This window comes from Leptinotarsa decemlineata, unplaced genomic scaffold (assembly GCF_025532065.1).
Source record: "Leptinotarsa decemlineata unplaced genomic scaffold, Ldec_3_MD MMD2_tig00026282_RagTag_RagTag, whole genome shotgun sequence".
NCBI lineage: Eukaryota > Metazoa > Arthropoda > Insecta > Coleoptera > Chrysomelidae > Leptinotarsa > Leptinotarsa decemlineata.
The window spans coordinates 12,742,833-12,768,460 of NW_027412668.1; the positions used below are offsets into that span (position 1 = coordinate 12,742,833).

Genomic DNA, 25,628 nt, shown 5'->3' on the forward strand with positions numbered 1-25,628 from the left:
CATTGCAAGGTATCCTACCCATCTCCACAATATTTGATTTAGTGACGAATGTAAAATTTTTTTTAAACAGCAATGTTCACAGACAAAATTGCCGTTATTGGAGTGACACCAACCCTCTCGTTTTCCGGGAATCACATACCTAATATCCAGAAAAAATTAACGTTTGGGCAGGAATATTGGGGAACCATATTGTAGGACCTCTATTTATTGATCAAAATTTAAGAGGGAACTGTATTTGAATATGCTGGAAACTACTGTTGACCCTCTCATTACTGAAATCGTCGAAGCGAATCCTAATGAATTCGATATGGATATTGTATTCCTACAAGATGGATCACCACCACATTACTCCAGACAAGTAAGAAACTATTTGGATACTACTTTTCCCGGTCGTTGAACTGGCCGGCTAGGTCCTACAGAATGGTCAGCCCGCTCGCCAGACTTGACACCTTTGGACTTTTTTTTTTAGGGCTATTTGAAGCAAAAGGTTTACGAAACTGAACCTGCTTCAGTATTGGATATACGGCAGAGAATGATAAATGTAGAGATATTTACGTTACTGTGTTCGAAAATATTGGATAGGCTGTTCGTATGTCGAGAAGTTAAAGGCAACCATGTCGAGCATCTTCTGAACTGACCTCAAGCTCATTACCTCATATTATGCAGTTAAATTAATTTCATTATCCCAAATTTCAATTATTTGAGTTGACCCGTTCAAAAAATAAAAGGGGGGACATTGAAGATAAGCACTGTATATTCCAACAACTAATATTATTCTTGATGAACAGTGGCAGCCATAGATAGATATATGTTTATTGGCTACGTTATATAAAAAATTACATTTGTAGCAGGTCATGAGGTGTGGACAATTTGTATGTTTAAAATAGTAGAACACAGACAAAAAAATCACATAGGCATAAAACATTATAGGTATAGATAAAAGTTGCCAAGCTGGTAATCAGACAGGTAAATTATTAGCGGAGTATATTAGCGAAATATTTTGGGAGGCAGGTCTATGAATATGTATCATAGGTGTTTGACAGAAACAAAACTTTATATAATTCGTCAACTGTGTAGAAACAGTGGTGGCAACATATTTTCTTGACTTCTGCTCTGTATTGATTATAATTTAGGCTTTAAATTTCGTCAGGTAATTTGTTATATATCCTAATATCAACAAAATTTCTGGCTGACTTGCTTAGACGATGTTTTGGTTCTCTTAGCAGGAGGTGGCGAGCATGGCAACCGCCAAGGGCTTTGCTCTTGCATAACTGTTGCCATTCTAAACTGTATTTTATGAATAAAAAAAGCATCCTAATCATATCACAATTCTCAAACGTTATTTTCAAAAACTAAAACTGAACTTAATCTCAATTTCCAATACATTTGAATTTCAGTATTCGCGCACTTTTATTTATTACCCACTCATTCTTCTAGCCACTCATGTGAGGTATGGAAACTCTTCGAAATCTCACAGGACTAATGAAGTATGTGGCAATAGTAACCTATACCTAAATGATGATTAAATAAATTTTATCAGAAATAAAAATCCGATTGATTTTTAATATCAATTAGCAAATCATTCAATTAAAACAGGAGCAATAATATTTTCCAAAATGATTTTTGAGTCTCACATAGAGAAAACCGTTAAGAAATATTGAGATTCATTATCGGAAATACAAGACATTTCAAAAACGCAAAAACTGACAAATCTATATTACATCAGAACCTTCTTCAGATCCGGAAACACTATTCGTAGCAGCCTCACGAAATCCAGGCCACCAAACGCGGACTGCTTTTCCAAGAATTGTATTTACCTGATACCGTGTGAGTAAACTAAGAGGCAATTAAATGTTCGCATTGCCGAGCACAAGAAACACACACGAACGAGGGGAAACCAGCAAATCAGGAATAGCAGAGCATGTTTGGTCCCAAGCTGAGATCATACACAGGAAGAAACACTGGGTTAGAAGGAAATTCAAAGAAGCCGCATACATGTTGTATTCAGCCAAGCTAGTGTATAGAGATACGCAACATATGGAAACCCATAATCAAGCGAAAAATGGCCAACTCACGCCAAACGGTCATCTCCAGTGAAGCGGAAAGAGGGTATAAGTGAAAGTACTCGAATGACCCATAAGTAATCATTTCCCAGAGGAATAAGTCTAGTCATCACCCGAAGACGATTGTGGATACTAACAATCGAAACGTCGTGAAGTTACTTGGCTTGGAATCTTTTAATTTTTATTTTCTATTTTTGTTTAATTGTTCTATTTTTTTAAATGAAATTTCCACACGATAATCTCGGCGCCAACTCTTGCACGGTACGAACGTCGTGCTGAGACGAGGCGCGGACTGTGAATTGGACCAGTTGTCCTCACCACGCCTCTATCCGACGTCCTTTCTGTGTGAATTGGCGCTAAGAGAAGAATTTCTTTCAATAGTTTTAATTCCTCGAATCGTTTGAACACAATTAATAATCGCGGTTTATTAAAATATCTACATGCTCTCCTCTTGTCTGAAGTAATGTCCAGTTGACACATTTATTTCAGACTTAGATCTTCCTCCGCATAACTAATCCAGAATCAATGAAACGTTGATCTCACATTGGGATACAACCTTTAGCAGCCTATATTTGAATTATACTAATTATCCAATTGAATGTTCCTGAAAATTAAAAATAAATTCGTAGTTTATGGCGAATAAATTTAGAACCATTTCATTATGTTTCACTAATTTTTTTATATTATACTCGTATTCAGTTAATTTGAAACTCTCGCCAAATTTAAAACTATCAATAATTTAATGTAAACATCAAGTACCTAGAAATGTTGATAACGGATGTTTTCCATGAACAATAGAACCATTTCATAGTGTTAGTGTATGAGTAACTTGATAGTGCTAATCTTTATTTGTTTATATTTCGGCTACGTTAGTTATATTTGGGCTACAAAAATATTTTGAAATGGTCGGAAAGAATATATAATGTTTTTTTTCAAATTACTTTCGTAAGTAACATTAAAATGTATGGGCATAATATCAATCGTTTTGAAAATCCCCAAATACCAATTTGAACAACTGAAATGAATCCAACACCAACATTGTTTTTTTCTCTATAATGGTAATTTGGATGGTGAAATGCATGTTGAAATTAGTGTAGTAGTTCTAGTGTGAGAGAATAGTGTTTGTATTGGACGTTTATAATAACTTTATAATTTGCGAATACAAAATATGGTTATCTCTGTGTACCTACATTTGTGTTTTAATTGAAAATGTCTACAAACTTTCATCAAAATCTGAAGATCGCAACATTAAAAATATGAAAAATATTCCCAAAAATTATATTTTTTTGAGCGTGCCCCGTTTGAAGACCGCCAGAGATGTAGTACAATGTGTTTTCTAATATCAGTTTGTCTGTCATTCTACTTCAAATATATAACTTCAAACCTACAACAATTTCGTATACTTTAGTTAGGAACTACAAAAATATACCTACATGGAATCTTCAAATTATTTGTTGTCCATTTTATTCGGTAGTCGCCATCGAATTGTTCGTTTTTTCAAAACTAATCATAACAATATACTCATGTTCAGTTGAGGAAATCTTCCACAGCTTATGTGACTGGGTAAAGGAAATGGAAATATAATAAATTTACAATTCCATATAACAGACTTCTTTGCTGAACCTGCTGATATTTGTTCAGAATATATTTGCTGTTTTTGTTTTCACCAAATACACCTATTGATGCTGCTATGATTTTCATTTTCCTCGCCTTTGACTTCTCTCATTAGTCAGGTGCATACTGTTTTTTGCTGCAGCACTTGCACATTTCTCGTAACTCGCGTCGTTGGAAAAACTTTGAGAGAAATGTATGAAGAAATGCAAGTCACAACCTATTTTAATTACTGGTTCAGAGGGTCATGATCAATTTCACCTTCCACATCGCGTAAAACATACAACCCGCTCTCCATAGTTATCTAACTCATCAGTTAAAAAGTACAAAAGTTTTCTGCATGTGTCATGAAGAAAAACGACCCTGTGGTGAGGCGGGAATGAAACGAATTGTAAATCATCAATTATAACTTTTGACTCGAAGGTTTTTTTCTGAAATTGTTACTGCTACTACAAAAAAAATAATCGTTTTTTATACTGCTTGGGACGAGATTTCATAGTGAATTTCAGGCTTTGAAAATGGAAATGGATTTTTTTTCCAAAAAAATTCTTCGAGATCAGAAAAGCGAAACTCCACATATAGGTTAGGTTAGGTCCAAAGTGAGTGGGTCTATTCGACCCTCCACCGCAACCCGCAAGGGTTTATTGTGGCTCACACCTATTCATACTCGGGCAAATAAACCCAGCTTCTTAACGAAGCCGATTAGTTTGTATGGTGAGTAGTATTTCAGGTCAAATGGTAAGAGTACGGCTCTGCCGAACTCTAAAAACCTGATTCGGTCCCTAGCGGGGCAGGCACAAAGTATATGCACTGCTGTTTCATCGTTGATGAGGTAGTCGGATAGTCAAGTTGACTATCCACATATATGAGCTATATTTCCGTAGGCGTAGGTCCAATTGTAGCTTTGTGAAACATTGTGTACAGTTTTCTAATTCGAAATGCTAGATACTATCCAGTTTGACACACAAAAAACTATTTGTCGCAACCACCAGAAGTTTGCCTCATAACATTGTTTGTTTGGTAAAATTACCATCTAAAAAGAAAAATTTAAAAGGCTCAAATTTTTTCCAGGTCACTGTTATCGCCAAAAACGTAAATTGAGAGCAAATATTTTGTATAAAAAAATCTATTTAAAATATGTTTTCTGTTAACCAGACGTCACACCCCTACGAACGACAACCCTCAGAAGTCGAAACTTGTGCGAGCTAAGGACTAACGGGGTTTTACCTTTTAACGTGTGATTCCTAACACGGGTTGGACGATAGCAAGTGAAAATCGATCGTTTAGCCTGGGGCTTGAACCAGCGACCAACACGGCAGTCAATTCGAGTGAGTGAACAAAGCACCCACGTCGAACCGACCGGCTACCGACCGACCGATCATTTAAACTATTTTCTCATAGATCGTTCATTTACAATAGAAAAGTGGTATCTAGATCCTTGCAGGACCACAGCGTAGATGGTGGAGCAGTCATAAAATTTCCTCCTCAAGGTCAGGATATCTACCTCCCACTGAAATTTTGAGCAGCAGAAGCAAGCTCTGCTTTCATCAGGAGCGAAAAAGAACTCCTCCTGAGTAGTTCAGCAAACGCTGATATATTCTAATATATCCTCTGTTATAGCTAACTTTGCTGGAAAGATTACAGTTATTATAAACATGGAAATATACCCGCTCACTTTGGACCTAATTCCTACCCTATATCGATCGAAGGGCTTATAACTTTCAAGTTCAGAATAAGAGGTGTTTTGCGTTGAGCTTTACTTGCGATACCGTACTCGTCGCAGACATGAAAACTTCTGGTTGGTTCGTGTGGTTAAGCTCGAAATGTTTGCGACGGCTTTTAATTTGACAACTCTTTTGTTTTTCGACTTTTGTCAACAGAAATGGTGGGCATATGTCATTCAAACCTCAATTTATTAAACGTGTAAGGTACGCGCTAACTGTGTGGTGATTTGTGTGTTTCAGGTCTTGGCAAATATGGAGTTTATTCGCTCTTTCCCGGTGGGCCGACTTTTGGCAGTGCGCTGTATTCTCACGCGAGTACGATAGGACGTTTTGCTTCTGGTCAGTTCCAGCAGTCGTCAGGAAATACCTTTCACACTGCCCATAAAGGTGAGTACTGAAGTACTTTCGGTAAAAATAGCGAAAACGGTAACCTTCAGGATCTTCATGAAACTTGCACAGATGATTCAAAACATGAAAAAAATACTATAGCAAGCGAAACTTTCGTGCGGAAAATATAACTTTGGAAGATATGCTATTTTTTAGTTAAAAAAACGAGTTTTTGGGAACACACCAATTGCATCTTTATTCACCTATTTACTACTGTTTTTTGGATAATTCGTTGAAACACAGGTATTTTTATTATCAACCCAAAGGTACATGAACAAATGTCAAAGTTGTCAAACTTTATCATTCGCACAATCAATTATTTCAAATATTTCCATTTCTAACGTATTTTCCTTCTCTGAATTAAACTGTGTCGAAGGCGGCTTTTTTAATGATCCAAATATTAGAATTGCTTACTTGCGTTTTGTTGGCTTTGTTTTTGTTCTGGAACTTCTGGAAGAGTATCCCATTCTATTCAAATGTAAAACAGGTCAGTTTAGGTTCGGTCAGGTTAGGTTATGTTCGGTCGGGTTAGGTTAGGTTCGGTCGGGTCAGGTTAGGTTCAGTCGGGTTAGGTTAGGTTCGGTCGGGTTAGGTTAGGTCAGTGTTGCCAACTGGATGAACTATCAAGTCGCTACACATGAACCAAAATTCTGCTACACTGCTTCATATTCCGTTACGCTTATATATCTGACGCAATGCGCCCTATCCAAAATTAAATACCACAAAACTCACAGTTTGTAGTTTGTGTACCATTCAGATACCTCTAAACTGAACTGTCACTAATGTCAGGAATCAGGATCATGCTAATTTTCAACCGCGCAACTCAGTAGGTGCTACCTAATTTTCTAAATTTACAGTAGGTACTTTTTGAAAGCTGTCGTCTCGGCTAAATATTTCTTAGCTTGAAATAAAGATTTTGAAAAGTAAAAATGAATATCAATTTGTTCACGTGCGTATAATCACACTGAGCTCTTGAATGATCATTCGGTCTAATCCATCCTTTTAAGTTGCAATCAGGCAACCAATGTTGAGGAAAAGTTTGTTTTCGAGACTTCGTGTATTTTTTTGAAAATGCCGCGTTTCCGTCAATTACAACTACGGTAGCTCTTTCGCTCGAGCTACAATCAGATGAATTATCTATTTCCACTGTTATTTGTTCTATATAATTTATAATAGGCGAGACAATCGAGACTTTTAGTTTCAAAATATTGAAGGTTATAAGGTTTATGAAATGAATGAAAATATCCAAGAATATTCTTCTCTTTCATCATGTAATGACCTCAGCTACTAAGACGTATTGACTGTAAATTCAATTATTCAAGTGTCTACTGTCAGCTTCGAGTGCTGTCCACTGCCTCTTCTTCCATATTTTTTCAATATTATTTGTAGAAAAGTCCGCTACTTTATGTTAATATCCGCTATGCCGCTACCGTCGAGTAAATTCCGCTAGAGTAGCAGAATTCCGCTACGGTTTGCAACTCTGGGTTAGGTTCGGTCGGGTTAGGTTAGGTTCGGTCGGGTTAGGTTAGGTTCGGTCGGATTAGGTTAGGTTCGGCCGGGTTAGGTTAGGTTCGGTCGGATTAGGTTAGGTTCGGTCGGATTAGGTTAGGTAAGGTCAGATCAGATTTAGTGACTTTTAACCGTCTGTCAAAATTTCATGAAAATCTTTAACGTTACCATATTCGCTACTTTTTCCGTTCTTTCTATTCGTAAGGCATGCTTTTTTGAGAAATTTCTGATTCACCGCCGTGAAGCGAAATTTGTGTTTTAGACATATCGCTACACTTATAATAAATATTGGGAATATCACAATTTTTAATAGATAGGTCTGTCATCTTAACTGTCATCAGATGGACATTCTTTTATTTGGAATAGGTGAATGTGGTGTGGACGAATTGTTGATTTTCTCCCGTTGTATATTCCATCTAGACGGACGCCTTGATGGAATCACAAACATATATTTATAATGGTTGATATTGTGCTTCAATTTCGGGGTTGTAAATTAATAGATGAGAATAGAACAAGCTATCCCCAAGCCGTTGAAAAAAAGGAATTATCAGAAGTTCATTTCTCAAACAATGATTTAACTTCACTATCTATAAGAAATATTTAAGAAATAAAAAATTGAAAGCGACATATTTGAAACCATATGAAATCAATGCGTCTTCTACAAGATTTTGCTGCTGCACGAAACAGAAGCATCAATCAATACATAACATAGTATAATACAAAGTCGCTTTCCGCTGTTTGTTCCTTTGTATGCTTAGATATTGAAAACTATGCGACGGATTTTGATGCGGGTTTTTTTAATAGATAGAGTGATTCAAGAGGAAGGTTAATACGTATATAACATGCATAATATACAGTGAGTTTCAAAAAGTTTTCACCATATGGGAAACTTTTTCATTATCCATTCGTCAGAAAAATGTATTCCTGATGAAAATTGGTGCATTGCGGAAAACTTGGATTTGAGGTGTCAAAATTCTAAATTTTGATCAAGAGTAAACTACCCTTGTTTTCGACATTATTAAAGAAGATTATTTAGAAAAGTTGTTTGAATTTGAAAACAATATTCAGATAAAGACTAGGTATAGTTCAAGTAAAAGATATAGTGCCCCCTACCTTCCAGCAGTTCCTCTTTAATAAAATAGTTAGGGAGCTAACTAATTTTGTTATTCAATAATCATTTCTGATTATTGAATATATATTTCGTTTATATGTATAGGTAAGTGGGAAAGTAAGGATTCAAATAACAGAGTGATGATTGAAAATACTTCTGAATACTACTTACTCGCACTTGAATAGGTGTGAACCACAATAAACCCTTGCGGGTATATATATATATATATATATATATATATATATATATATATATATATATATATATATATATATATATATATATATATATATATAATCGATCGTTTCAAAAACACTTCACCAACTTTCTTCGAAAGCTTCTGATGATTTCTTTTCCATATTCTCCATTTCACTATCACTGTCGTCATTTAAATCAATACCTAATGAATTTATTTTCACCATTGATATGGAAGTGTCCAATCTCCATATAGTCTTTTTCAACTAAAATTACTTTTTTAATCCTTTTCTGCCAGTTTTCTTCGGTAATATTAGATACTTCTTCTTTAACTAGCTCTATCACCCTTCTTATCAAATTTTGGAAAATTATTTTTACGCCTGATGCTTTGTTTCATTTTTCCCCAAATCAACTCGATGGGATTGAAAACACAAAAATTGGGGGGAAGTCTCAATATGGTGTGTCCATACTTTACAGCAATACTCTCAAGGGCATACACTTTTTCAAATGTTTTTGTCTGTAAAACTTCAAGTAGTTGGTTTTTGGTATAGTTATCTTCAAAATACAAATTGTTATCTATTAAAAAACTTTGTATTTCTTCTTTCCTCAAATTTTTATTCGGTACTTTGATGAACTGTCGCGAATGATAGGAAGCGTTGTCAAGAACTATTACACTATTCGCATCCAAGTTTTGGATCAATGTGTTTTCAAACCATTCCTCAAAAATATTAGCTTCCATGTTCTTATGATAGTCCTCAGATAGTCCTCATTGCAGTCCTCAAGTTTTTTTTCACATAATTTCAAAGAATTCGGAACCCATCCTTTACTTCCTCCGCAATGCACAATTATTAGTCGCGATCCTTTGTTTGCAGGAATGTTAGGCGTACACATTTTCGAACTATCAGTCCACCCTTTCGTAACTGTGTTGTGAGTGTCATACCAAGTTTCGTCCAAATAGAAAATTTGCCGTTGTTCTTGTCTATATTTAGTTATTTGTTTTAAATATTTATTACGCAACTCCACTATTCTTCTGCTTTCCATAACTGCTTGACGTTTGTTTATTATTTTAAATCTTAATCCCAGTTTCTTTATCCAATTCTGAAGAGTTTTGTCACAGCAGCTCACGTTATGGCCGAAAGTATTCAATTTCTTCCTTATGATTTCAATTGTAGGAATCTCATTGCTTTTGTAACAGTCGTATATCGTTTTTTAATGATTTTATTAGATGAACATCTAAAGGTTTTGGTAATCCCGCATCAAATCGCGTCTTTCTTTCATAAGGTTTGTGTGTGACTATTTTACGTATACAGTTGAGAAAGGAATTTCGGTCAAATCTGATGTTGCTTGTAATAGTTTTTTTCCCTCAAAACCAAACTTGATATGTAGATTCTAATATACATTGAAACATAGTCTCTGTGTTTCAATATTCAAATGCATCCGAATCTTATTCACTGATATCTCTTTTTTTCTCATTGTTCACTAGCGCTATTGGAATCACTACACAGGATAAAGTCTGCGTTGTTATCACACTCGTTATTACTATTAGTACTTGTCCAAGGACGCCACATTTTAAACAAATAACAAAAATTTTAAGTAATTATAACTTCACCAATATCGAATTTCAACACTCTAATCGCGATCAGTTTCTGAACTGAACATTGACGACACAACGGCGGTACTCATCGCTACATTCTGTTGGTCACAGTAACATTACTTCAAATTTAATTTTATGACTCTTCAGCCAATCATAAAACTCGGTTAGGAAAAATTATCCAACACGAACCGTCAATTCTTCAGTCCACGTGGACTAATTCGTTGCGGCATAATTCCTTTGTAATGGTTTTTTTTTGGCCTTTGGCTTCGCTGACACCTTTAAGATTACTATATCGGTTACTTCGACTATATTAGTATCTCATATACACCTTAGGCGCCCCTCTCATATTACTATAATAATATTTCAATGCAAAACTCAGTCCAATTCATTATTCGAACTAGTATATCAATGTTTGTTGAAAATGGTTTAAATTTTTACTAGTTTATTGGTGCAAAATTGATATTTCACTCTGTATGTATGTCCATAATAACTATCAGTATGATTAATTGACAAGAAATAATTGACTAAATTGAATAATGCTGAACAATTAAGTAATACAAATCTGTAAGTAGTACTAGTACTCTTTATGAGGCTACAACCATAAAAAATTGTTTTTGTTTTGTTACGTAGGTGGCTGTAATTTCAAATCTGAATATTGTTTTTAAATTTAGTAGATTTCAAAACGTTTTGCTCACAAATGTAAGGTAACCCTGGAGACAAGATGTTTGAAAATGAAAAATCTGGGATATATGATATAAGCAACGAGGACTGTGTTAAAAATATATCTGTCAGACTAAGCGAGCCAATAAAAGTTGTTTCAAAGAAGACACAGCACATCTCTTCGATTTCGGAGACTAGCAAAATCTAGTATCGCTTAACTCGCCTTGGATAACGGCCATACTATAAATATAAATCAAAACTTCTGGAATTGTTGAGATCGGTACATGGCACTAAATTTTTGAATGGTTTTGAGAGTCTGGAAATAAGAAAGTGTGGCATGAGAAATTTGAATAGTGACAGCCAAACACATTCCAAACAGCCATTTGTTTATCTTTATATGAATTACTCTGTTAAAATTAACGGGAACTACCCGAGATTACTGATTTCTTTTCGGAGTTAAACATTATTTTTCTTGATCTGAGGACGTCAACGTGGTTGGTGAAAAGCACGTCGAGAAGAGGGTTGTAGTTTTGTCGTTTGGAAAAAAATCTTGTTTTGGATATTTTTTCATGAGTTTCGAGGTTTTTTCATTTCCTGAAGCATTTTTGGAAAACTGGTGTTAATTTATGACTCTGTTAGATAATCGAACACAATGTTGGTTTTCATATGAATGAGTTAGTGAGAAATGGTGCATTTTAAATATGTCACCGACCATCATCCATTAACATGCGGTTGCTTTTGCAAACGATTAGTTGTACATATTTAATTTATCCTCTTGTGCCATTGTATTCAGCATTCATAAAATATGGTGAGCTTTGAATTTTTCGGTTGACAGGGTTTCAGGCGCGGTTTATTGTTTTCAATTGTCTTTTGTCTGCTTCCATTAGTATCGATCATACGATATATGGGAAAACTCGTTAATCATTTTACGGTTCCCGGCGTATTTTCATATCCGTAATCTAATAATAAAACGTTTATCGCTTTCGGAATAAGCAAGATAAAAATTCGATGTATAAGCCATACACCATTTTGTATACTTTTTCGCATTAATGAAGTATTTTTCTAGCATGTCCTCAAGAACAGCTCCGATTTTTATGTTTTTTTTAATATTTGTTTTTTCATATTATTTGAAATCGGAAACCTTTTGAATTGGAGACAGAAGTATGTATATTGTTCTAAAAACATGTACTTATATGTATTTACATAAAAAATCAGTTTTTTGTGGCTATTCTGAACTAAATCCTTCCAATAGTTCTTGTTGCAGAGGACATTGATGTGTTAGTGTTATTGATGATTTTAGTGCTTGATTTTTTCAACCTCAAAAAATTACGTACAAAAAGTTCATTCGACAAATACCATGTAAATGAAATATTCAGAAGATACACAAAATCATCTCTATTTCATTCATGATTCCACTGGATGAGATAGAATATATTTGAATGCTCTGTGGTACAAACTTTCTTTTATCATTGGTTTCAAAGAATAAAAGTGTACAACTTAGTTTCTTACCTCTGTCGGAGGATGCAACAAAAGGGTTTACTTGCAAGTATAACATATGAAAAGCAATGCTCAAGTGTCTTCTGAATAATGGGATTAAAAACATCATAATGACGTAACCTGCAGTTCCTGTAAACGTTTTCAAAATCATATTTCTCTCTTGAAAACAAGAGCTGCAGAAAAAGGTGCATTCGTTGCTTACCTGCCTGCACCATTTGCAGTCCAAGTGTCCCTTACTTTTTGAAGAAGATGATTCTTCGATATGCAAAATAATGATGAGAATCAATTTTTTTTTCATATAAGTATAGCACTAACCTCGTAATAAACCATTAACTTCACATATTTAATGTAACATTTATAATTCGGATATACATAAAAGTTTTATCGACACACAGAGAAAACATATCATCTTCTGATCAACCGGATATACATTGATTGATTATATAGTGTATTACGGATTTCGCAAAAAAGGTTTACTTCAGTCAATCATAACCTCACTTTTGGTAATCAAGTGATTTTTTTATTTGTGATGCACTGTTTGAAACCTTTGGTGTAGTAATGAATATTAATTTCACAATATTGCCTTATCTAGTAGTCTTAAATTAATTTTACAATGTGTAATTATGTAATATTCAGGTAAATCTAATAATTGAAATATTATAGGCTAAATAGAATCAATTTCACAATATTGCCTTATGTACCAGTCTCAAATTAATTTTACAATGTGTCCTTATGTAATAGTCAGGTAAACCTAATAAATAAAATTATATATTAACAAGCTATATAGTACACTATCAGGTATTGGTCCACCATCGTTATTCATAATATTATTATGTTTACTTATTTTTACACTCTCATAGGCATCTAGAGGGGTGTTGTTGTTAACTTGTCTAACTAATCGTAATGAACTGAAATCTATGGAAAGGTTTCATTGCAAAATATGATGGGCGACTGGTGATTTTTCAGGTGTTCCGTATTTCAAGTGTGCTAATTGTTCCTTATATCTTATTTCAATGGATCTTTTTATCTGTCCATAATATTTTGCATTGCAGTCCTTGCATTTCATTTCGTAAATTTCAGACTTATTCAAATTCTCGACTTTGTCAGTTGGACTTCCTAAAAGGCTCTGTACTGTATGACTTGTTTTAAAAACCACCTTCATACCTAGTTCCTTGAAGAAAATCAAAGTTCTTCGTGTATTGGTGGTATGGAACTGAGATATATTTTACTGTTGACGACAACATGAAAAATCATTGTATTTCAATATAAGTTATTGAAGTATAATATGTGATTGGAGTCTCGTCATTGATTTTAAGTTATACATGGTTTGAAAGACACCCAACTATACTTTTATTTGAAGGGAATATTGAATTATTTCAATTATTACTCTAACCAAAGTGCAAAATAACTGATATTGGATGATAAGTGTGTTTTTCATAAACCTTCTGGGGTATTTTCAATTTCCATAACCAAAAACTCAATGGTGAACTTCATACTGGCGTAGAAAGGGAAAACTTATGATTCACCCTAAAAAGTGACTGCGTAAATTCAATATATTTTTCTATAAAAATGTTATCTTTATCAGTAAGCTATATCAATAAAGGTATATCAGTAGTCTATAAAACTTTTGTTGAGATTAAAATATGTATTCTGTCTTTCAAATAAAATATATTCAATTTATTTTCAAGTCTAATGTTTGAAAAGTAGGCAAATGTGAAGAAGCACTTCTTCAAAATTGAAGTAATCATTTTGTAACTAATGACTGCCAATGATAATTGTAATTAATTAACATAATGAAAGGTAAAACTCTCCTAGAAAATATTTTTGTTTGGAAACTAATAATTGGTATTCAATTAATACAATTTGAGAGTTGCAATCACCTCAATGATTTTCTATCAGTTCAGCATTATTAATTTAATTTGAATGATTTGAGGACTAGGGCTATATTCAAAAATAGTATATTGTTTTTTCTGTGTACAAGAATCGATGAACCGATTTTAATTGAATTGATTTTATCTTTTTTATGAACGACTGTTATAAAATGATAAATCATCCACAACCAATATAGATTTTTCAAGTTGGTTTCATAAATATATATATATCATTATCTCAATATCAACTAACTTATTCAGGGTGGTTCGTTTTAACTGGAATATAATATACAGGGTGTTCCTTAAATGATGTTATTGATTCAGGTGGTGATTACTTGTCATATTTTATGAAAAAAAAGATCCTATTATCGTGTGTCTTTTTGGTTTACGGGTGTCAATACTAAAAATATTGTTTTTTCATTAATTACTGAAATGTCTTTGTTACCAGTAACAAGGGGACTCTTTTCATGAAGTTGGATTACGGATAATAATTCCAGTGGCATCACAGTGACTTACCTGATTATTGTTTGACCTATTAGGTTATTCTGTAACGTTGAAAATCTTCCCGCGCAAGATTTTTACGCACAGAAAAAACTGAAAATGAAAGAAATTGGTTTTCCATTTTGTTTTGCATTTGTATGAAAGCTTCTCTTCAAAAATTTGTTTTTTCATAATTTTCATTTTTAAACCTTTTCAGGGATAGGTATACAAATCATTTACTTTTGATTCAATTTCCTGTCATACCCAGCAAGGTTGAAATAACGTATGACGTCATTACCGAAATGACATAAGTTTGTAAAGTAAAAAATAACTTGACCAAGACACTGCTTGTAGGTACGTCATTCTTGATTTTTTTCAAAATAATTTGTCTCCGATTTTCAATATTGTAGGTTTTGCGTTGAGAACAAACCGAACACTTTGCCCTTTACTTCATCTCCTTTGATAATATATACCGCAGTAGTAGACGAAACGTCAGTCATGAAACCTGCAGACCACGGCCAAAAAACCCGACACAGTTATCGTCGCTCTGAAAGTTTTCTGATTTTAAAATTATTCAAATAGAAATAGTTTTTGAGGTCCTCAGAAACTTGCTATTCTTACATAAATACGAGGAGTAGTATATATATTTCATGAATAGCAAATAATAACAAACATTTTCTAATGAAAATGACTTTATTGTTTTTCGAAATATTATCCTTGATGATGAATGCACGTTTACATTCGTTCAAACTATTTGTCAAATCAGTTTTTCCGTTCCTCTTGAGACACCTCCAAAACATAGTGTTTGTACCCCTCAACTGCTTCTTCGGCGCTCGTAAATCGTTGACCACGCAGTGTACCTTTGATATTCGGGAACAAGAAGTCATTAGGTGCCAAATCAGGACTATACGGAGGATGAGTCATCAATTCGATGTTTGGACTGTCCAAAAATTCACCTATTTCACGAGATATGTGAGAGCTCGCATTGTTATGATGGAGAATGATTCGTGTTCGGCGGTTAGTTTTACAAATTTCTCTCCAAGACTTCCGGCAAACAAATGGTCGTGTACCACTCAGAATTGACCGTTCTACGTTCCTCAAGCGGAACAGCGGTCACGTGACTCATTCGGCCGAAGAAACAGGTGACCATTTGCTTCGCTGTGCTTCTTTAACGAACAACTTTTGTTGGATTTAGCTCGTCTTGGAATACCCACACAGGGGACTGTTGTTTTGTTTCCGGCTCATACGCATATATCCATGATTCGATTTTATACACGTCTTTAGAAGCGCCACGGTCGAACTTTTCAGTCATTTCCTTATTTTGAGCGACTGACAACTAGCGAGAACAACTTTTTTTTACAACTAAGTGCAAGTTCATGCAAAAATGAATGTTTTGTAGCACAACAGCCGATTTTGGACGACTTTCACGGAATTCGTCGGCAACCGAACTACGACCACGATTTAATTCACTATACCAGTGATATACTGTGGTTTTTGATGGTGATTTATCGCCATGAAAAATTCATCGACACATTCTTGTTGAGATAATAATCCACCTCGAAAGTTGTGAAAAATATTCCAACGAAAACCTTCCCTTGGAATTGCCATTTTTTGGTCAAATTGATTTTCTTAACTCATTGTAAACAAAAAAACATCACTTTTACATCGGAACGTTGTGAGTACGTTTATGCTAAAAAAATGTCAAACTTTATTATGGTGTTGCCGATTTTACCGATTGACATTAGTGTTTCCAGTTCCCTAAATATAAATAGCCTCCCATCGTATTCGTTGACACTACTAAATGAATTGGAATAATTCAGGAGGGTGATGATTTTTGTAGAAATATCTAAGCGTGTGTTGTTGTTATATCTCGTATTCGCAGTCACGTTTCACAGAGGAAGTATAAATTCCTGTTTTCTTCTCTCTTATCTGATATTAGCCTAGACACACAAAGTTTATGTTGAACGCAAACTCTGCTGAAACACCTCGCATGCCATACTCTGAGCACTATTCGTATAATAAATGGATGGTGTTGTGCCTGACTGAGCGGTAATCGAAAATAACCGCGAGAGGGAGTTCTGGCCTGTGGTATGAATGTGAAAGACGATTCACAAATTTTCCACGGATCGTTGGCTTTTTGAAATGTACAGGCTACACTTACGTTGAGAGCTGTCGACGTATTCGTGAACTAGCATTATGATAAGTATTGCAATTCATGCGGATGATTCCAAATAACTCTAATTCACGAAGAAATAATATTGAAATTTATATACATTGTTTTTTCAAAACGCGTAGCTAGATATCTGTATCCGGCAGGTAAATAACACACACAATTCAACATTCACTACATTTTACAGGAGAGCCGTTGTGAAATATGTTTCATACTTCATTCCTAAGATAAATCTTCAACTAATTTCTGGATCGGATGTAAAACCGAGTACCCTTTGCTCTTCCGGCAAGCTCTGCTATTTTTGATGCCATTTGTTACGAGTTACTTGTATGAGAGTGGATTTTCTGAACTCATGTACATAAAAATAAACATAGAAGCAGAATAAGTGTTGAAGAGAACTTACGAGTGAAGATACGTTCCATTACTCCTAATTTTGATATTTTAATCACAGGCAAACAACAAGTTTCGCACTAAAGACTATAGAAGTATATTTTGTATGATGATTAATTTTTTGCTGACTTTTCAATAATTATTTATTTGTATGTTTTTAGACCTATGGGTAATAAGTAAAACTGTAAATTAATACCTTTTTTATCTTTTTATTCTTCCTTTATTATAAGCATGTTATAAATAAACAAATATCTAACCATTAAATATGAAGTTTTCTCAGGAATTTAATTAAAAAGGCCTTTGAACACTTTTAGTAGGGTAAATATTATACGTTTATTAAAATATTCAGGTCTGGTGGTACGCCAATATTTCTCAAAAAGTCAAGTGGTAGGTAGGTAGGTGCAAAAAGGTTGGGAACCCCTGCTCTACACCATAATAGTATATTGTGTAACAAGTGAGTGAAATCGACTTTTTTACACAAGCGTGGAATTTGCGACACGAGCCCTCAGGCGAGTGTCGCAAACAACGCAAGTGTAAAAAAGTCTTCACGCACATGTTGCACACTATACTTTTTCTACGACCATACAGAGAAAATTAAGCACCATTAGTTTAAAGAGCTTTATTGAATTTCAGAATAATTAGTAAGTACCTATATTATAAAATTAACAATTAATTCTTATACCATATAAACTTTAATTTCGAGTGCATTCTTTCTACTGCGTTAGCTTAAACCTATTACTAGCTAAAGGTTGTTTACTTATTCAATCTCATTTTCGATATCGTATTCATCTCTGGGGAAATTCAACTGATTGCAACTGTATTCCTTTTACAAAAGAAACGGAATGAGAATTCTTACTGGTGTGGAATATACATTCTTGTCGATATCTATTCATGCATTATAAGATTATGACAGACACTTCTCCGTACGTATATTCTTCTTGCAAATCGTAAAAAACGCTCCAGTATTTCAAGATCATTATGATATTCACATATATACTGTACGAAATAAATATCTTATTGGAGATTCACTCTAATGAGAGCACGACAAAATTTCTTCGGTTTTACATTATACGAGTATAATGTCCTACCTGCTCATATGAATACTGTGAATATGTTTGATTTCAAAAAACTGTGAACAAATATTTTCAAAATCACATTTTTTGTGATTTTGTATAAGTCATTCAGGGTTTTATATTGATTAGTATTAAAGCTATCATGCTGGTCGACCTGCTAAAAACAATATTATTTTGTTGGAAGATTGCTCGCGTTCAGCCTATTCCAAAAAAGGGTAAAAAAAATCTTTCAAATAACTATAGACCAGTAGCATTGCTATCAGTGATATCAAACATCATGGATGAAGTCATAAACCATCAAAAGTTCTGTGACAAACTTCAGGAGGTGATTCCTCACAATACTCTAATATGAATTGTCCAAATAAATAAATGTCCGGAAACGCTTTGTTTCCAAGATACAGGGTGTTGAAGTTTTATTTTTATTTTCGTTTTTTTCAAATAACTTTTGAAATACTGAATTTAATTAAACGAAACTTGGTAATAGGAGGTTTTTGAGGTGTCGAATTCGAACCTGATGTTCTTATTGCTCTTACTCGTAGGGGGCGCCACCTACACGTCTTTTTCTTTTTTAAAGATTCATAACTTTTTTGGACGTACTTCTACCACATTTTTCAGTAAAAAAAATCGATTCCTCTATCATATCTACGTAAATAAGCTACCCTTGTTACTAGTCGCTGTAAGCAACCGTTTTCTAAATATTTGGACTTGAAAACTTCAAGTCGATTTGTTTGAAGGTGATTGACAATGTTTCGTGATGAATTTCACTAGTTCGGACTTCCATTGTCTATTATATAAAATGATTTGAAATCCCTGAAACAAGTAAAAAAAGAATAATTAAAAAAGAATAGTTGAAAATAACAATTATATTAAGCAACAATAAACCTGAAATGAAATGATAGTAAAATAACCTACAAGTAAAAATATAATAATTGAATAAATAAAGATTAAAGGAATGCAAAAAGAAAATAATAAAAAAACGACCTATAAAATAGTCATCTCTCGGAGGAATCAGTCCAGTCATCACCCGAAGACGATTGTAGATACCAACAATCGAAACGTCGTGAACTAACGTGACTTGGAATCTCTACACTTTTTTATTTTTATTATTTTCTTTTTGCATTCATTTAATCTTTATTTATTCAATTATTATATTTTTACTTGTAGGTTATTTTACTATCATTTCATTTCAGGTTTATTGTTGCTTAATATAATTGTTATTTTCAACTATTCTTTTTTTACTTGTTTCAGGGATTTCAAATCATTTTATATAATAGACAATGGAAGTCCGAACTAGTGAAATTCTTCAAGTCGATTATTTGATAATCGATGAATGTTGAAGTTATTTGAATATTTTGCATTTTTCACAATTTTACATTTCAGTCTCATTTGGTCCACCACTTCGATGCTCGTCTTCGAAGCTTATACGGCCTCGTTTAAACTCTGCAACCCAATATTTTACTGTTGTAAACGAAGGAGCAGATTTAACCAGAGTAGAATTCACTTCAGCTCTTATATTGGTTGGGCTGAGGCCTTTCAAATAAAAGTATTGTACTTTTAAATACCGTGATATTTTTCAAACAACTACCGCCACCTCTACGTCAGGCTGGGTACTTTTGGTTCCACCCTCGTATCATGAGTATTCTATTTTACCTAATACTTCATCATATGAACTCAGCAACGAATCATTAATGTAAATTTACGTTGATGCTTCAAATTTTCAAAGACTGACTTCTCGAGAACTAAACAGCACAATATCTGATACTCACTTGGATTATTATTGGCTTGAAAATAAAAATAAATTATTGGAAAAATAGCTAGTAAATTATTTTGAGACAATCTACCATAAATATTATACAGAAACCAAATGTTATTCATCAGTCGTGTTTATAAAACAGCGTTTATCTGAATCTAATTAACTTTTTTGGAGAACTGTGTTATCAATGTTCTTATCAATTTATTTGTTTCTATGAAAATTGTCACGTCATTGACTACAGATTCATTCATACCCCTCAAAACGCATTGATATTCCACTAACAAAAGGGCCTACCTATTCAGCTAACGACACTTCGAATAGGAAATTAATAAAAAACTGTATTGGAAAACACAACCGTGATTGCATGTTGATCAAAACAATGTTCCAATCGGATGATAAAGTACCCACCGCCGTTTTTCGATTAAGCTAAAATGAATATGGCGTATTGTTATTCATGACATACGGCTTGAACATGAATCAATTGATGGAGTTTTTGTGACAGGAACGTTGAAATTTTTTTTTAACTTTCTGACGTGATTATTGACGATAAATACAAACTGTTGGAATGATTTTTGAAAGCATACCGGAAAATTGGATTTTTTCCCGTTGAACGGTCGCGACGAATGTCAGAGTGAAATTATCCGCGAATATGGACATTTTTAACGGATTCTTGATATGAGTGTATTCTAATTGGATTCATCATCGAACCACCATGATTATATAGAGTACCAACAGAAAATATTTAGCAAACAATTTTTTGACTATTACTTTTTTAAGCTTCAAATGTGGTATATGTTGGAATATGCCGACTATTGATGAAAATTCATAATGAATTAAAATTATAATTTTTGTGAGATTTTACAAAAAAAACAGTTAACAAAACCGCAACATGTGACCAAATGGAATTATTCTACCATTCAATATATTTTGTTTTGAAAACTTTCATAACCTGGTGTTACCAATAACTCTCAATAGTAACAGTTTTTCATTAAAATCTGTAACGATTTTTCAAATAATATTGTACTGGGTCTTGCTTCAATTTTTTACGGAATAACATAACAATTTGTCAATTATTGTGTTAAAAAATTCTTTAACTTTTATCACGAATTTTTAAAAATTGTACCAATTAACACCAAACAGTTAGTCAAAAATTCATAAAGCACATAATAATAATATACTAATAATTGCAATATATTGTAGCGAAAACTCAAAACAAATTATATGAGAAATTACTATGCAATGAATAATGAATGAAAACCTATCTATCACTTTTTGAAACAGGATGTTTTAATTATCACTAAACATTGTTTGAAACAGTACAACATATTTGTGGAGGAAAATAATACAGGGAGTATCAATTCAACTTCATTTTACAGTAAATAAAAATATATTTCTGATACCTACTTCTTGTTCAATTTTCATTTATGAAATATAACAAAATGTTGAATGTAACATCAACATATCTTGATAAAGTGACTTGTCAAAAAAGTTGAGGAATGACAGGCATAGTTAGGAAGTTCAAAAATGGTAAAGGGTTTCAAAATTCAAAATACAAATCATTGATTTATTTTTTATTTTGAATAAAAAATTTGAGAGATGACAAACGACGTAAAACCAAACAAAAATAATTACATCGAAAACATATATCTGTTATAAGTAAGTAGTAAAATTTTCTTGGATCAAACTATTGATTTTTCTCATTTCAAGATGTTCCTATTAATTCAGTTGAGTGGAAGGTAAAACTTCAAGAATAATTATTTCTAGTATTGCAAGTCCTTAACAAAATGGGGATTTTTCCAAAACAAAACATGTATATTCAAGTAATGAATTATTTTAATCCTTGAATAAATATAAATAGACCAAAGTTTACCCCTAGCAGTTTTCGGCTTTCCTTTATTAATATAAGGTGTATAATGAACTTCCAGGTTTCCGTATGGAAAAAAATCATAAAATTATTGTGCCAATGTTCTAAATCTCTCACAGGATATTCTGAAAATAAATCAAATATCGGTGAAGAAAGTGCTTCATGAAGTTAGCGAAAAAACGTTCAAAATAAAAAGTTTCAAAAACTAGTAATTCCATAATTTGTTCATATTTTTGTTACAAATTAGTTGTAATAGAAAACATTTTCTTTTGGTAAATTATTTTTTTACAATGAAATTTTGGCTTATCTTTTGTTTTTGTCATCTTTCAATTCATGCTTAATTATTAAGGATGCTATGTCATTTCTTAAAAATACACGTCCTGGTTTATAAGTAGCCATTATCAATTTACCATCCTCAGTGGTATCCAAAACCCTTTTTACAGTCTGAAATTTGAGAAAGAAATATGTATTCATGTAAACCATAATACGTAGGTCTCACGTGTAGAGGTTCTTTAATATCCTCAGGATTGTATTCTTCCAAAGTTATAGTAGTAGCGTCACTTTCCTGAAAGATTAATACTTCAGTTATTTATGAGAATTTCCCTAGAGTTCCAATCTGCCTATGATTTTCTGTCACTAAAATCCTTCTACTACTATTTGAATATTCATGCCAATAATGATTAAATAGGGTCCTCAAAACTCAGATAAATTGCATCAACCCACGACGATTTGGAAAAACAAAAAAAATGTATTAAACTTATAAAAAAACATTTTTCGAGATATAGTTATATTTATTTAGTAGTAATTCCTTCATATTCTTAACTGAATTTAACAATACATTGAGGGTGCAAATGAATGGGTATCTATGTTCAAATACAAGGCATCAATGTGAAAACAAAACTTACTTACATTACTTCCGATGTTACTTCATGAAGGTTGACCTTCGACTCGTTTTTCAATAATCACAGGCATTCTATGTAGAGCCTGATGCGTTTTAAGTTTTTGCCACAATTTAGTTCGTGGTCCAAGAAAAGAGCCTCATGATCAAAATCAACATTTTCTTTTTTTAATTTGGTTTCTTCAATATCTCTATACGTAATCATTCTCACAAACAAAAGAAATATCTAATTAGAACAACTGAAAACTTTCGATACGAATGGGATATAATAGCACTAGTTCTCATACAAAATATAAAAATATAAAAGATCCAAAATATAAAAGATCCACCACTACTTCGGTACCCACCCACGAAAACTTCGGGAAGGTTTTGAAAACCTTATTTCTTCAACATATTTGCTATGTCGGTTTCTGGGCTCATTCTTACTTTTGGTAACATTCGCATTGACTGCAAAATGAATCGAGGAAAACGAATGGATGTCCACAAATATATTTCAACTTTTCAGTACAGAAATAACACCACCACATTATATTAAGAGTATATCCTCTCACATCAATATCCAGAACAACACTAAATGCCTATCGCGTAAAATATCTTCTAACGCCGCTTCCGACATAAAGTGCAAGCATTGTACAGCGATGGTTCATTGGTGTTAATTCAGGATACATTTGTTTGAATTTTTTACACGTTCTGACAATGATTTGATCACTTTGTTCATGTGTATAATAAATAATTTCATAAGAACTTCGTTTGAATAATCGATATTTGCATTCATTTTGGAAGATCATTCGAAACACCGTCGATAACTCTTTGTAAATTACTTATAAAAGTAACTGAACTGCTATAAGCTTGATAATTCCACCGCTTCCTAAATCCAAATTCTAAAAAAAATAATGTTTCTAGAAGAAGCGACTTTATTGAGAAAACTTGACGATTTAGGTATAGGGACATGATATATCACCTTGAAGCATTTTTCACCACCTTTTAATTTACCGAGTAATATACAGGGTGTTTCATTTGAAAAAATGTACTTTTGATTACTTTTTTTTTAATGGGATCGTTTTTCCGCGAAGTCGTTCTTCAAACGCTCCAATAACGATATGTAATAGTTGCTGTTGATGGTTTTATCCTTTTCAAGATAGTCGCTGAATAGTATATATACCATGCGCATCCCAAAATACTGATATCATAACCTTGCCAGCCGTCTGTCTGTTGCGTCTTTGAAGGCTTTGAAGTCAGTTCACCACGTGCAGACCACTCAGATGACGATCGTTTTGATTCTGGTGTGAAATGACGGCGCCATCATGTTTCATCCATTGTCATATATCAAAGCATAAATTCGGGTTTTTCATGACGGAACAGCTTCAAACACTGTTCAGAATCATCAATTCGACGTTGTTTTTGGTCGATGGTGAGCTCGATTACAATAGGGTTGGCAAATAAAAACACCACTAACAAACCCGACTAGGTCAGCGGTGTGCACTAAATCGTGGTTGCAATAATTGAAAAAAAAGTGAAGCGCCACCAATTTTTCTTGGCCAGATAAAAACCAGAAAACTGCCCTGTTGGTGCGGAAATCCACTATCGTCTAAAAAAATAAATCTCTGAAATTCAAGTATATTACTAATAAAGACAATTTATTCGGATTTCAAGCAAATTGCATTGAACTATCTGATATTCAGAGTTAAGCAATGAATTCACCTTAGAGAAAGACAGCAAAAGAAATAATGAACGCTAATATGTGACGTCATGTAAGCTTACACCGTTTATCGCAATTAGGTAATTGCGGTATAGGAAAAATATAAACACAAGCAAGTTTATTTATTTATTTTCCAATGAACTTGGCCTAAACTAAGCTACTTTTCCGGTGATCCTTATAACGTTGCAAGGGGGTTTAGACTGCCTTAACAATATTCTGCTTAACACCTTGAAGAAAATATTCTTCGTCACGACAATAGTTACATGAATAGTGTGAAAAGAAAAATCAGAAGTTAAGATTTATCACGAGTTGAGTTACACGAAAATTTTCTACTAACCTCTTGACAATGGAGGGTGTTTTCATGGTGATTTGGAAAGTTGATAGGAGATGTAGTTACTGATTATTTGCCTGATAAAAATCCTGCGGTTGCAGCTATGGTTTTCAATACTACTACAAGATGCTCTAAAGCACACAATATCAAAAACCACACTCAGCCGAAAATTTTAAAATCTCTTTTAGGTAATTAACCAACGAAATAATTCGACTAGGCAAAACTTCAGTTAGGAATCAACTTCTACTGAATTTGTTTCCGTCAAAGCTTTCGTTTTTGAAGAAAACAATACAAAATTTCTTCATTGTTTTTATATCGGAATAATCATTGGCGGGTTAAAAGTGAATAAAAGATCACCAACTTGCAGAAAACGGTCACAAAGTTGAAAAAATGTATTGATTGATCTTATTGTATATCAAAAATATAAAAACAAAATTTTAAACGATTGAAAAAGTTGAACCGTAACAATATTTATCAGTTTCTCATTTATATTGTAATCATACCAAAAAGCATCACTTCACACATTAACAAATTGAAATGCAGCAAATCCAAAAATAATAAACATAATTTTATTTCAGTCAGTTGCTCCGATCATCTTATCGTTCGATTAGCGCCTTCAATGATAGAAATTTGTTCCGATTTTACCTGTAGATGTGGAATATGTTTTCAACCTCAACAACACAATGCTTTTAAAAAAGGACTTCCCCAATCACCAGAACTTCAGTACTCTTCTCAACGCGCGTTTCAC

At 33.3% G+C, this 25,628-nt stretch overlaps 1 protein-coding gene across 3 annotated transcripts in view; it reads left to right on the forward strand.

Moving 5' to 3' along the window:
• wge (BAH domain and coiled-coil containing protein winged eye) overlaps positions 1-25,628 on the forward strand; it is a 277,971-nt gene that overhangs the window by 150,043 nt on the left and 102,300 nt on the right. For all 3 annotated transcript variants that reach the window (XM_074179834.1, XM_074179832.1, XM_074179833.1), the window contains exon 3: positions 5,639-5,785. In XM_074179834.1, the coding sequence (XP_074035935.1) occupies positions 5,639-5,785 (147 nt within the window). The remainder of the gene's footprint in view (positions 1-5,638; positions 5,786-25,628) is intronic.